The 11,964-nt window shown below is 41.9% G+C and overlaps 1 protein-coding gene across 4 annotated transcripts in view; it reads right to left on the reverse strand.

The window, feature by feature from the left end:
* Positions 1–883: 883 nt before the first annotated feature.
* Positions 884–11,964, reverse strand: part of FERMT1 (FERM domain containing kindlin 1) — a 59,203-nt gene continuing 48,122 nt past the window's right edge. For all 4 annotated transcript variants that reach the window (XM_060396894.1, XM_004014352.5, XM_042229747.1 and 1 more), the window contains 7 exons: positions 11,753–11,877; positions 10,683–10,789; positions 9,363–9,584; positions 8,397–8,521; positions 7,178–7,319; positions 3,503–3,672; positions 884–1,863 (listed from right to left, as the gene is read on the reverse strand). In XM_060396894.1, the coding sequence (XP_060252877.1) occupies positions 1,854–1,863; positions 3,503–3,672; positions 7,178–7,319; positions 8,397–8,521; positions 9,363–9,584; positions 10,683–10,789; positions 11,753–11,877 (901 nt within the window). In that variant the 3' untranslated portion in view covers positions 884–1,853. The remainder of the gene's footprint in view (positions 1,864–3,502; positions 3,673–7,177; positions 7,320–8,396; positions 8,522–9,362; positions 9,585–10,682; positions 10,790–11,752; positions 11,878–11,964) is intronic.

Below are 11,964 nucleotides of genomic sequence, written 5' to 3' on the forward strand. Positions count from 1 at the left end.
GCAACTCACTTCTCTGGCTCCCAGACCTTTCTGATACCCCTGCACCTCCCCAGCTCCTCGGAGGCAACCAACCCTTTAGTTTCCCTGGCCCTCCCCCACCAGTGTGTGAAACGGGGACACTGAGCTCAGGAGAGGCCTGTACTGGGGCTGGGGTAGGCATTTCAATGCTGCACAGGTTTTTGTGGGGTTTGCTGCGCTAAGGTCAATGGTCTCTGTAGTTAAGACTTGCCTCTCAATCTTGTTCCATTGCTTACTCTTGGTATTACCTTGGGCAAGTTACTGAGCCGGGTTTCTCCTTTGTGAAATGAGAAGGCAAGTCATTCCTGCCCCTTATGCGTTGATGTGAGAATTGCACAAAGGTTGCAACAGTACCTGAAACCATACTCAATATCTTGTAATACCTATAATGGAAAAGAATCTGTACCTGAAACTAATACAACTGTATTGTAACTGTATTGTAAATCAACTGCAGTTAAAAAAAAAAGAACTGCATGAAAGGATGTCTACAAACTCCACATCCCTAATTCTTATGGACCATCTAAATGAAACATGTGCCCTTGACATTTGACCATACATCAGAGGCATTCTGATGCCTCTGGCTATTTTTGATCTATGGTGCTTTTTCCAAAAGGTAGACCTGGATAAAAAGAGCTCACTATATGTCAGAAAATCTGGTGATGATCAGTTGATTTAAAAAAAAAAAAGTTGAAACCAATGATTAAGTAATGTTTCTAAGTCAATCTCACTGCAGAGAATATGCTCAAATCTTGGAACTGTGAGCAAAAGCATATGTTAAACCTGAAAGTTGCACTTCTTTTTCAAAGTGGAGAAAATATACACCTTTTTAGAGTCAATAGACTGGAGATGACACAATTAGACCATATTCAAATCTGTAGAAAACTTTTAAAAAGTCATATAAAATAACAAAAAAATGCAGATTTCCCCATGTACCATAGATAAGAAAACAAACAAGGTTGAAAGCCACACATTAATTTCAAATTTCATCATAGGAAGTCAGGTGACCTTTGCACCCAATGTAAAAAATCTGTAAGTTGCTCTTTAGAATAGCAATGTTTATGATTTTTGTCACACTTGCTTTTTCCTCTGGGATGTTGCTGTGTAGTCATGGAAGAAATGCTCCCTTAAAAGTCTGGTTAAAACCAGTCAACTCTTTTGAGTTTTACATGGAAATATCAGACAACTAGGAAAAGCTGAGGAAGAAAGTTGAACCAAAGGTCTAGTTTTGGTAAATTAGGCAGAGCTGTATTTGACAGCAGACGGGTAAACTGTGATATCAAGGAGCACTATTTTAATCTAGGCCCCAGCTAGGTTCTAAAATAATGGGACCCAGGACTATGGAGAAATAACCACCAACTTCAGCACCATTCACTTGGCACTGGTTTCTGTATGAGTGAGTGAGTGAAGTTGCTCAGTCGTGTCTGACTCTTTGCAACCCCGTGGACTGTACCCTACCAGGCTCCTCCATCCATGGGATTCTCCAGGCAAGAATACTGAAGTGGGTTGCCATTTCCTTCTCCAGGGGATCTTCCTAACCCAGGGATTGAACCTGGGTCTCCCGCATTGCAGGCAGACGCTTTAACCTCTGAGCCACCAGGGATTTTCAAACTCAGTTCTTTCTGACATGGACCAGATGAGTCAAGTGCCTGAGGCACAATTAATCTTTAAGCCAGGCCTCAGAAGTTCAGGTATTGGCCTGAAGATTCTTCACTAACATTCACTTCTAAGGTGAGGCTGAAAGAGGAACTTCCAGTGACAACTTCTGCCTCAGGGCTGAAGAGTCCCCAGCCAAAGCTGTCTTGAGGTGGCCCCCAGAATTGCAGAGATCTGTCTTCTCAAATAGCTCTGTTGGAAAATAAAGCAACAGTGGATGTCTTTGGGCATCTAAGGTCCAACAAGGCCCCCTGAGCTTTGCATCCTAAAGGAACTTTAAAGTGGAAAGGGAGTCTCGGCCTTAACCTTGCAACCCATATCCTTTGTGTGACAGAAGAATATTTATAAAAACATAATAAAATACATCTCATATATCCTTCTATCCCCAGTACTGCTTTTTACTTTCTTAAAACTCATCCCAACAATGAAACCAAAACAGAAAATGACAGTTGAGGCAGCTGTTAATTGGCCCATGTTCATGTCTCATGGCAGAGATGACAAAGCAAAAAGCGGAGGAAAAAAAAAAGGTTTGTTATCAGCTTTTGATTTACAAAAGTCAAAAGCCTTTAGGGGAAAGGCCATGAGTCATATGTCGTTCAGTTGCTAAGTCATGTCTGACCCTTTGTGACCTCATGGACTGCAGCATGCCAGGCCCTTCTGTTCTCCACTGTCTCTCAGAATTTGCTCAAATTCATGTGGAGTAAGAAATGGCAACCTGCTCCAGTATTCTTCCCTGGAAAATTCCATGGATGGAGGAGCCTGGTGGGTCACAGTCCATGGGGTCAGAGTCAGACACAACTGAGCAACTGAGTGAACACAGTCACGTAAACAGACACAAATCTAAGAGAACACTGTTGAGTGATAAGAGCAAGGCTTCCCTACCCCACCCACCCACCAGCCAAAGGCCCAGTAGAAGTCTCCAGGGATGCCAAGAGCTCTTAAATTTGGTGGGCTTTGGGGATGGGCTGTCCTGCTCTTCTCTCCCTGACGGGTTGCAATGGAAACTTTGCTGGAAGCCTCGATGCATGAAGTGGTTTTGTGAAGAGAGAATTGGACCCATCTTCTTGAGCCCCAACCCAGAGTAGAAGCTTTGGAGACATGAAGCAGTTTTGAGGAGTGGGATTCCCAGAACCCATGTGTTATCACGTCTTTAGAAGGACTTAAAGGTGGCTGGAATGGAATGGGACTTGCAGCGGGGTGGGGGGCAGTAACCTGTGTCCAAGACAAGAGGGGTCAGTGATCACCTTGGCAGATGCCGCTCTGGACTCATGCCACCAAGGGCCACTACTCTGACGCCTTGTCACCAACTAGTACCAGGTAACCCCACCTTCCCCCAGACCTGCACCCTAGACCTTGATCCCCAGGACGTAAGAAAAATCAGGGCTCCCTCTACCAGTTCCACAAGATGGCAGGTAAAAGCACTTCTGTTAAGGAAAGACCTATTTCTTTTCATACCTGAGTTTGGGGAATAAGATTTGTCCTTACTACATGTGCTACCTGGCTTTCCTCTGACTTAACAACCAAGCCATAAGCACACGGGCAGCTTCCAACCCTGTACGCACAGGCTCTTCAAGTTACAGGTGGGGCCTTAGAGCAATGCCAAGTACGGTGCTCTCTCCCACCCCACATTTTAAGTTACCAGGCTCCTTCCACCACAGGTGGCAGAGGGAAGAGGTGGGGGACGGATGTGCTAGGCAAGGTGTCTGAAATAAGGAGAGGGTCTGGGTGTCCATATATGCTGTCAGCCTGGAGCGTACACACGATTCGGGCCATGGACCCAGCTCCAGGGAGGCCGCCCTCTGTGTAGGCCCAGCAGGCCTGCTGTGCTCACTCCTGGCCGCCGGTCAACTTGTGGAACAGGTCCTCGTCAAGCGTTTCATTCTGGTCCTTGGAGCGGGTGGACAGGAAAATGTAGCCTCCGATGTACTCATGCACGATTTTGCAATCCGCACTCAGGCAGGTGAACGCAATGGAGACGTTCTGGTCAAACTCGATAGCCACCTGGAAGGGGAAGGCATAGGTACGCTTAAAACTCACAAGGATGGATCGAAAAGAAGCCGCTTGGCTGGAGATGGTCCAGAGCTGAGGACTGCTGAGGTGCTGACAGCTTTTCCCGAACCTCACAAAACCCCACTGCTTGCATCAAAGCTTAGAGAAAAACATCTCTGCTCTCCGTGCGCCCTCTTGTGGTGTCAACTTTGCCGCGCACCTGGGAAAACACTAAGACCTAATGCAAAGATATTTCCTGTCTGTCTCTTTAGATGAAAGAACTGTCTAAACACTGTGTGTGGAGGGACAGGATGCTTTGCAGAGTTTTGAGCGGAGAAGAAAAGGCTCACATGCATTTTTCCATGGCCACGGCCCTCAGTCCTTCCCAGCTGGAAGTCATAAACTCTACACTAGAAGAAATTGAAGCTTGACGGGTTCTCTACCTTGGCTACCACTGGAATCAGCTGAGGACCTTAAGAATGGATGATCTACATAGAAACATTCTAATCTAGAATGCTTCATTTCTCTCAATTTCTTCTTTCCATCATCATCCAACAGTGGGTAAGTATGGGCACGTGTGTCACTTAGATGTGACTTACAATTTCACTTCCAAAGGTCCCTTTCAGAAGATGGCCTTTCAATGAATTTTAACACAAAGTGTGCAAAATGTGTTAGTTTACTAACTGTACTTTTGTCAAACATTGGCTACTCTTTAATATCTAGAGACTAGATATTATACAATTGGGACATACTGTCCAGTATTTACAAAGAATATACAGCAAAGCTAAAATGCATGTAACTTATACAACAATGGATATGTTGAAATGTCCTTATACACAAAGCAAGACATCTTCGCAAAGTTCATTCTCTATTTGCAACATCTAAGTCTTTTAGATGTCCTGAGGTGACAACATATGACTAAAAAGTAGAACTATTGAATTAATCAATTTGTAAATATCTTTGTTATAATTGATAAAAAAGTAGCATCTTGGACATGGACTTATTAATCCATCTGAGAAATATAGGTCAGGACTTGTTCATTAGGTTGGCAGCAGAGGGGAAGAGGAAGTATAAATGGAGGGATATATGTGGAGGTGTTCATATTTATATTTTGCTTCATGTCTCACTTTTAATGGAATATTAAGGGAATGTCGTATTTTAATCATGACTCTGCCAACATCTTTATGTAGAGTCTGTCGCCATTTTTTACTTTTATGAAATTTTTGTCCCAGGAAAGGTAGGACTACATTTTTTCCTTCTAGATTGAGTTGGTGTAGTGTATTCTTGGTTATCAAATACTCATATAGCTTTGGCACTTTGAAATGGTAAATATTCATGATGTGTGAAAAACCATGCTATATGACTATATGATCTTAATTATATAAAAATGGATGCTTACTTTTATAGATAAACAAATGAAGCCTAGAAAGACACATCAAATGGTAAACTGCTTGTGATTATGGATGACTTTGTTTTTTGCCTTTTGTGTTTTTTGGTTTCCTATTATGCACATGATAAGTTTTAAGAAATAAATGTTATTTTAAAAACCTTTAAAAAAAACAGTCACTGACCTTGCCCATTCCCAGAGTTGGATTTTTTTTTCCAAATGGTGTTACTGAGGTATAACTGATATATAATAAACAGACCTATTTAAGGTACACAGTTGGGTTATTTTTTAAAATTGTAGTTGATTTACAATGCCATGCTAATTTCGGCTGTATAGCAAAGTGATTCAGATATATATATATATACAGGGTTGGCCAAACTGTTTGTTCATTCTGTAACATCTTCTGGAAAAACCCAAATGAATTTTTTGGCCAACCCAATATATATATATATATATATATATATATATATATATATACACACGTGTGTGTGTGTGTGTGTGTGTGTGTGTATACATTTTTACAATAGCCTTTGCTATTATGGTTTATCATAGCATACTGAATATAGTTCTTTGCATAGTTCTATGCAGCAGGACCCTGTTTATCCATTCTATATACAAAAGCTTACATCTGCTAAACCCAATCTCCCACTCCATCCCTCCCTCAACTCTCTCCCCTGTGGCAAACATCAGTCTGTCCTCTGTGTCTGTGAGTCTGTTTCTGTTTTTGTTCATTTGTGCCATATTTTAGGTTCTGTATCATATGGTATAGCCATATAATTGATATCATATGGTATTTATCTTCCTTTTTTTTGACTTGTTTCACTTAGTATGAGGATCTCTAGGTGTATCCATGTTGCTGCAAATGGCATTATTCTGTTCTTTTTCACGGCTGAGTAGTACTCCATTGTATCTATGGACCACATCTTCTCTACCCATTCACCTGTTGTTGGACATTTAGGTTGTCTCCATGTCTTGGCTATTGTGAATAGTGCTGCTTTAAACATAGAGGTCCACATATCTTTTGAATTAGAGTTCTGTCTGGATATATGCCCAGGAGTGGGATTTCTGGATCATATGGTAATTCTGTTTTCAGTTTTCTGAGGAACCGCCATACTGTTTTCCAGAATGGTTGCACCAACTTACACCAACAGTGTAGGAGGTTTCCCTTTTCTTGACACCCTCTCCAGCATTTATTGTTTGCTGATTTTTTGATGATGGTCATTCTGACTGGTGTGAGGTGGCACCTTGTAGTTTTGATTTCCATTTCCCAGAGGTGGATTTATATGGCCTTGAGGGTATAGCAAGGTTTTCAAGCCACTGCCTTAGAGGCCATCTAATCTCAGACCTTCATTCTACAAAAGAATTAAGACTGTCAACAGCTGTGCTGAGAGGAATCCATGGTTCTTAAAAAAAATGCGAGCCTCTTAACCTCCCTCTACATTGACAGCTTTCTACTGGAAAAATAGGAATGCCACAGGAATGAGGTAGAGCTCCTCTGTCATCATTAGAAGAATGTTTTAAACCATCAGGACTCTCAGGTGGCTCTGACTCAGTCCAGCACAGCCTGTGACGTAGGTGTGGCCTGGTTCCCAGGGCAGAGATGATTGTGGTGGACGGCTCCTGAAGTCGGAGGTGGAATTTTCCCCTGTCACCCCTGTGTACCATGCTGGCTTTGGTACTTTTCCCCTTTGGGACTAGAATGCTTTCCACATGGTCAGTTGAGCCTGGGAGTCCTCAACCAGTTATACCTCTTGGCAGCCAGTCAGATGAGGCCTGTTTTGGATTTATTCTGTATGATATATGCATCTCAGGTGACTTCTGCTAAGTAATTATCAGCCTAAATCTTATATAATCATACATGAGTTGAAGGAAATTAAACTACTGAGCAATTTTAGAGTCTGTCTGTATGGAGACCAAGCCAACTTATGTTAATTCAAAAGCATTTGGCCTATACTTGTTAGGGAACTGCCCAGAACTGCCTATGATTATTTTAGCAGACAATTACCACATGCTTGTGGTTTCTAAATTCTAGGTATAAGAATACCTTCTTAAAATCAGAATAAGCTGCAGTTCTGAGGGAGCACAGGTTTAATAGGTTCAATACTGAATGTATCCAGACTTTCACTTTACCTGCCGGATTTCCCAGTTTACATTCCACTGTTTCATATTTGTAAATCTCCATGTTGTAATTGGGATCCCAGTGGCTGCATCGATTCTAATCAACCTATTATATGAAATTCCCAGAATGTCATCTTTTTTGCTTCCTTTAAATCTGAAAAAATTTAATTAAAAGATGTAACTACTTCCTGTGACATGATGTTTATTCACACACAACTTCTTAAAAATAATACCAACATTTCGAAATAATTAAGTAGACAATGAGGGGTTAACTTTCTGCAAAGGGCATTATTATTGTGATAGAGAGAATATAAAGGCTGGAGAGAATTAGGATGTCCTGCTGACATCATTTAAATGAAATTGACATTAGAGGAAAGCAAAATAAGAGGTAGTCAAGTCAATTAATTCAAATTAGTACCAATTGTGTATGCCAGGCACCCTTCTAGGCACTGCTTAGGCACAGCAACCTAAGCAGACAGAAAGAACATTCCTAACCTCATTGAGCTTATATCCTAACTGGGAGAGAGGGTCATGAATAAATGAAATATATATGTCAGATAAGATCATGAATGAGAATAAAGCACAGAAGTGAGACAGGGAATAATGGGGAGGAGGTTCTTACAATTTTAAATAGAGTGTCAGGGATATCTTAGTGAGAAAGAAGATTTGATTGAAGAACTGGTGTCTATGAGGGCGTGAGTTATGTGGATACCTGGAGAAAAAGTATCTTAGGCGGAGGGCACAGGGCAAAGGCCTGAGCTCTCTTTCCCTCACCAGCCCCCTCATGCTCAAAGCCCTGCCAGGAGGCCAGCATGGCTCCCTGCCAAGAGGCTAGGGCAGCATGAATGAGGGGAGAGGAAGTGAAATTCTAGAGTTAAGGTCCTGCAGGGCCACTGTAAGGATTTGGCCTTTACCCTGAGTGTGACAGAATGCCTTTAGATGGGGTGAGAAGAAGCCTGACAGGATTTGACTTAAAAGGATCACACAGGCTGCTAAATTGAAAACTTAGGGAACAAGCAGGAGAAGCAGAGAGATCAGGTAGGCACTCTTAACAGAGGTATGGAAGATTGTTATGAGCAGCCAAAAGTGATGGCCATTTGTGAACAGAAAGTATTCTAAAGTTTAAAAAAAAGAGAATTTTATATTCTAGACCAAATGAGAATAAACTGGATTCCAAGGAAGGCACTTAGAATTGAACAGAAAGTAAGAGGCAGGTGAGCATTATAATCACCTGACAAGGTAGTAGGTGAGGCCGAATTCAGGTAGAGACTGCCATGCCTGGATGAATCGCAGCTTGGCTTCGACCAGGGGCATTTGGGCCACGTTCTGGTGGGCTTCCAGAATGCAGGCTGCCAGCTAAGCAGAAGTGGAAGATGTCAAATTCCCTTTAGCAGACACTGACTCTCTACAGCAAGTATCCTGTTGGCTTCAGGTCTCCAGTGAGAAGAATGAATACAAGACCCAACTGCGGCTTCACAAAGACAATTCCTTTCCATTCATTCATTCATTCTCTCTCTCTCTTTTTCTATAATACACACAAATCACTGGGGAGAAGCAGGATGATCAGGTAATTTGTAGGCTTGCTTTCTTTCTGGGGTCTGTGGGGTCTCCATGGGCAATGGTTCTACTTGAATCATTTTACTGTGTACCTTTCAACCCACTCTTATGGAAGCATAAATTTAAAATTTTAATTTGTGGGGACTAAATCATTCTTTTAAAATTTTTATTCTGGGAATACCGCCATGTTCAGTTAGTAGTGCAGTCATTGCTATCAAAATTAACAATAATTTGGGACTTCCTTGTTGGCCGAGTGGTTAAAAATGCACTCTCCGATGCAGGGAACATGGGTTCAATATCTGGTTGGGGAACTTAGATCCCACATGTCACAGAGCAACTAAACCTATGTGCTACAGTGACTGAGCCTGCATGCTCAGAGCCTGTGTGTTGCAATTAGAGAGAAGCCCACATGGCACAGTGAAGACCCCTCATGCTGCAATTAAGATCCAACACAGTCCAGTAGATAAATATTTAAAGAATTAACAATAATTTCTTAATATCATTTGATACCCAGTTCATAGTTAAATTTCCCCGTTAGCTGATTTTTCATGATGATGATCTCAATCAATTTAATTCCCTATTCTATTTCAGAAAATACAGAATGTACTGCAAATAATCACCCCAGCCTGCTTAGCAGTACCTGTTTAGACTTGTGCTTTTTTGCACACCGAGGTGACACAAAACATTCTGGGTTTATGTCCATGTTTTCGAGACCAGAAGCCACCTGAGATGCTGAGTTCCGGTTTTTCATCTTCAGAAAAGAAAGAATGTTGAGGACCTCTGGCTGGTAGGAGCTGTCTGCCATGGTTTTGCCCTTTGATGCCAAGATGCAGGCAGCCATCCATTGGGCATACTGACTCTCCTGCAAGAAACACCAGAGGGCTGAGAAGCAAGTTCAAGTACAAAGCTGCCATGCTGGGAACAGAGCAGGATTTGGACCATCATTCTAGAAGATGTGGGGTGGCATGCATTTGAACTGTCTGTTAATCACCTAATTTAACACCATATGAGACGTTTTGTGTCCTGTGTTGAGTTACTAGATACCAAAGGACTGGAGAACGGGAATGTCGACTGTGAGAAATTCTATGTGGTGAACTTTGAATGTAAAGATGAACCAAGGACACAAGGAGCTTCATGGAGCACAGACAGGTGAAAATTGAAACTACTGGGGAACGTCCTTGATGTATATTCCCATTTTCATATCATGTCTTATCCCTTTGACAAAAGACAGTGAGGAAAATCATTAACTGACTTCTCATATTGGTGGATGTGAACCAGCTAGTTGTGGCTTCTACTGTTCTTTAATGTCTGTGCTCATTTGCTACCTCAGGGAGCAAATCAGGAAGCAAAGGGGAGTGGTCCCAGAAGCCTAGGGGATGTGGGTGAAGAGTGAAATTAATTCTTCAGGGCAACAGTAGGTGTGGCTCACTGAATCACTGGCCTCAGTCATCACCCTCCTTGCATCCACGTCTCTAGCCATGTAATTTTACAGTCCCTCCCATCAGAGCCAGAGTGTAATTTCCCATCTTTTGACTTTCGGCCTGGCCAAGGATGTGCTTTAATCAGCGGAGTGTGGGTGGAAATGACAGTGTACCTACCAACTGACTCCAGGCTTAAGCGTTAGGAGGTCTCACACATTCCCACTCTCCTTCTGGTACTTCTGCCATCACTATGAGAAGAGCCTCCCCAGGCAGCCTGGGGCTCAAAGTAAAGCCCGTGAGCTCAGCCAGTGGTAAAGAGCCAAGCTGAGCCAGGTGGATGGCTTGAAGCAGATTTGTCCAGCTGCCCACAGCCTGAATCATCCAATCCCTAGTCACCTGGCAGAATGCTTATTGGTACGTATCTTTATGATTTTTGTGATTGTTAAAAAGCAGGAACTGACTGATGAGCGCTCTGATTTGAGAAAACAACTGAGATGGTTTGTCTTGAGGCTTAGTAAAAGAGAAGTGATTTTACTTACGTGGTCACATCTCAGATACACTTCATTCATACCATCAGCAACTGGGATTAGTAATTTGATTCCAAATTTTCTCCCTGCTACATTTACATCTGGCACAACTTCACAACCTGAACGACAGAAGGCAGGGAAAGAACTGAGTTCTGAGAAATCTATTAGACAAATATCAGATGTGCATCTAAAAACAAAGAATTTGAACATAAACTCTTCAGATTTGACTCTCTTCTGAAAAACTGAAGAGCAGGCTGATAACATTGATTAAAGCAGGGGTCCCCAACCTCTGGGATCTAATGCTTGATGGGCTGAGGTGGAGATGATGTAACAATAATAGGAATAAAGTGCACAATCAATGTAGTGTGCTTGAACCATCCCCAAACCGTCCCCCGACCCCTGCTCCTAATCTGTGGAAAACCAGTCTTCCACAAAACTAGTCCCTGGTGCCAAAAAGGCTAGGGACTGCTGAATTAAATGATTACTAGGTAAGTTATGAACTTAACATGGATAAATAAAAATATTTTATTTTATGGATTTCTTAAATGTGTCATCGATTGACTTCCTTTTCAGGCTAATTTGGCTAACTCATATGATCAGTTATTGAACATAAACTTTGAAAGAATTAAAGGAGAGGGAATTCTCTGATTGTCACAATGATAAGGGAATTGAGTGCGCTAGTTAATTAAATTTTTAGTTAATGGAGTTACCAGTACACTCACAGCCATTTTCAGACATAAAGCCCAAATGTGACATTGAATTAAACATAGTTGTTTTGGAATTCAGAAAGCTTTACAGGTTCCAACAATGTCTCATGTACTATATTTATGACAACAATTACCATCACATCAGAGACTTGGACACACTGGGAAAGAACGGGCAGCATAATAACTGATTGTTTTTTCACTGATTTGCATTCCAGGTTCGTACTTCACGGGGAGGAGGAGCTCCAGGCAGGTGGCCATTGACAGCCCATGACAGACCGATTTTTCTCTGGGAGTGAACATGCTTCACTGGGTGATCATGCTTTCACCCTCTTGATGGGCCTTGTCAAGACATACTGAGATACTGGATCCTCTTACCTCTAAGGTTTAATTTTTCAACTGGTTCTCCTTGTTCAAGTTCCTTATTCTTAAAGTAGGCTATAGATGTGTCTTTAAAGACAAACCAATATTGTTTGAAAGCTTTTAATATTAGCTTTTTGGGCCTGCAAATTAAAGTACAGTAAACATTTGAAAAACCATCCAGAAATGTAGGACACATTGCAAATTCAAGCGAATCAAGATGCTCTAGA

This window comes from Ovis aries, chromosome 13 (genome assembly GCF_016772045.2).
Source record: "Ovis aries strain OAR_USU_Benz2616 breed Rambouillet chromosome 13, ARS-UI_Ramb_v3.0, whole genome shotgun sequence".
Classification (NCBI taxonomy): Eukaryota; Metazoa; Chordata; class Mammalia; order Artiodactyla; family Bovidae; genus Ovis; species Ovis aries.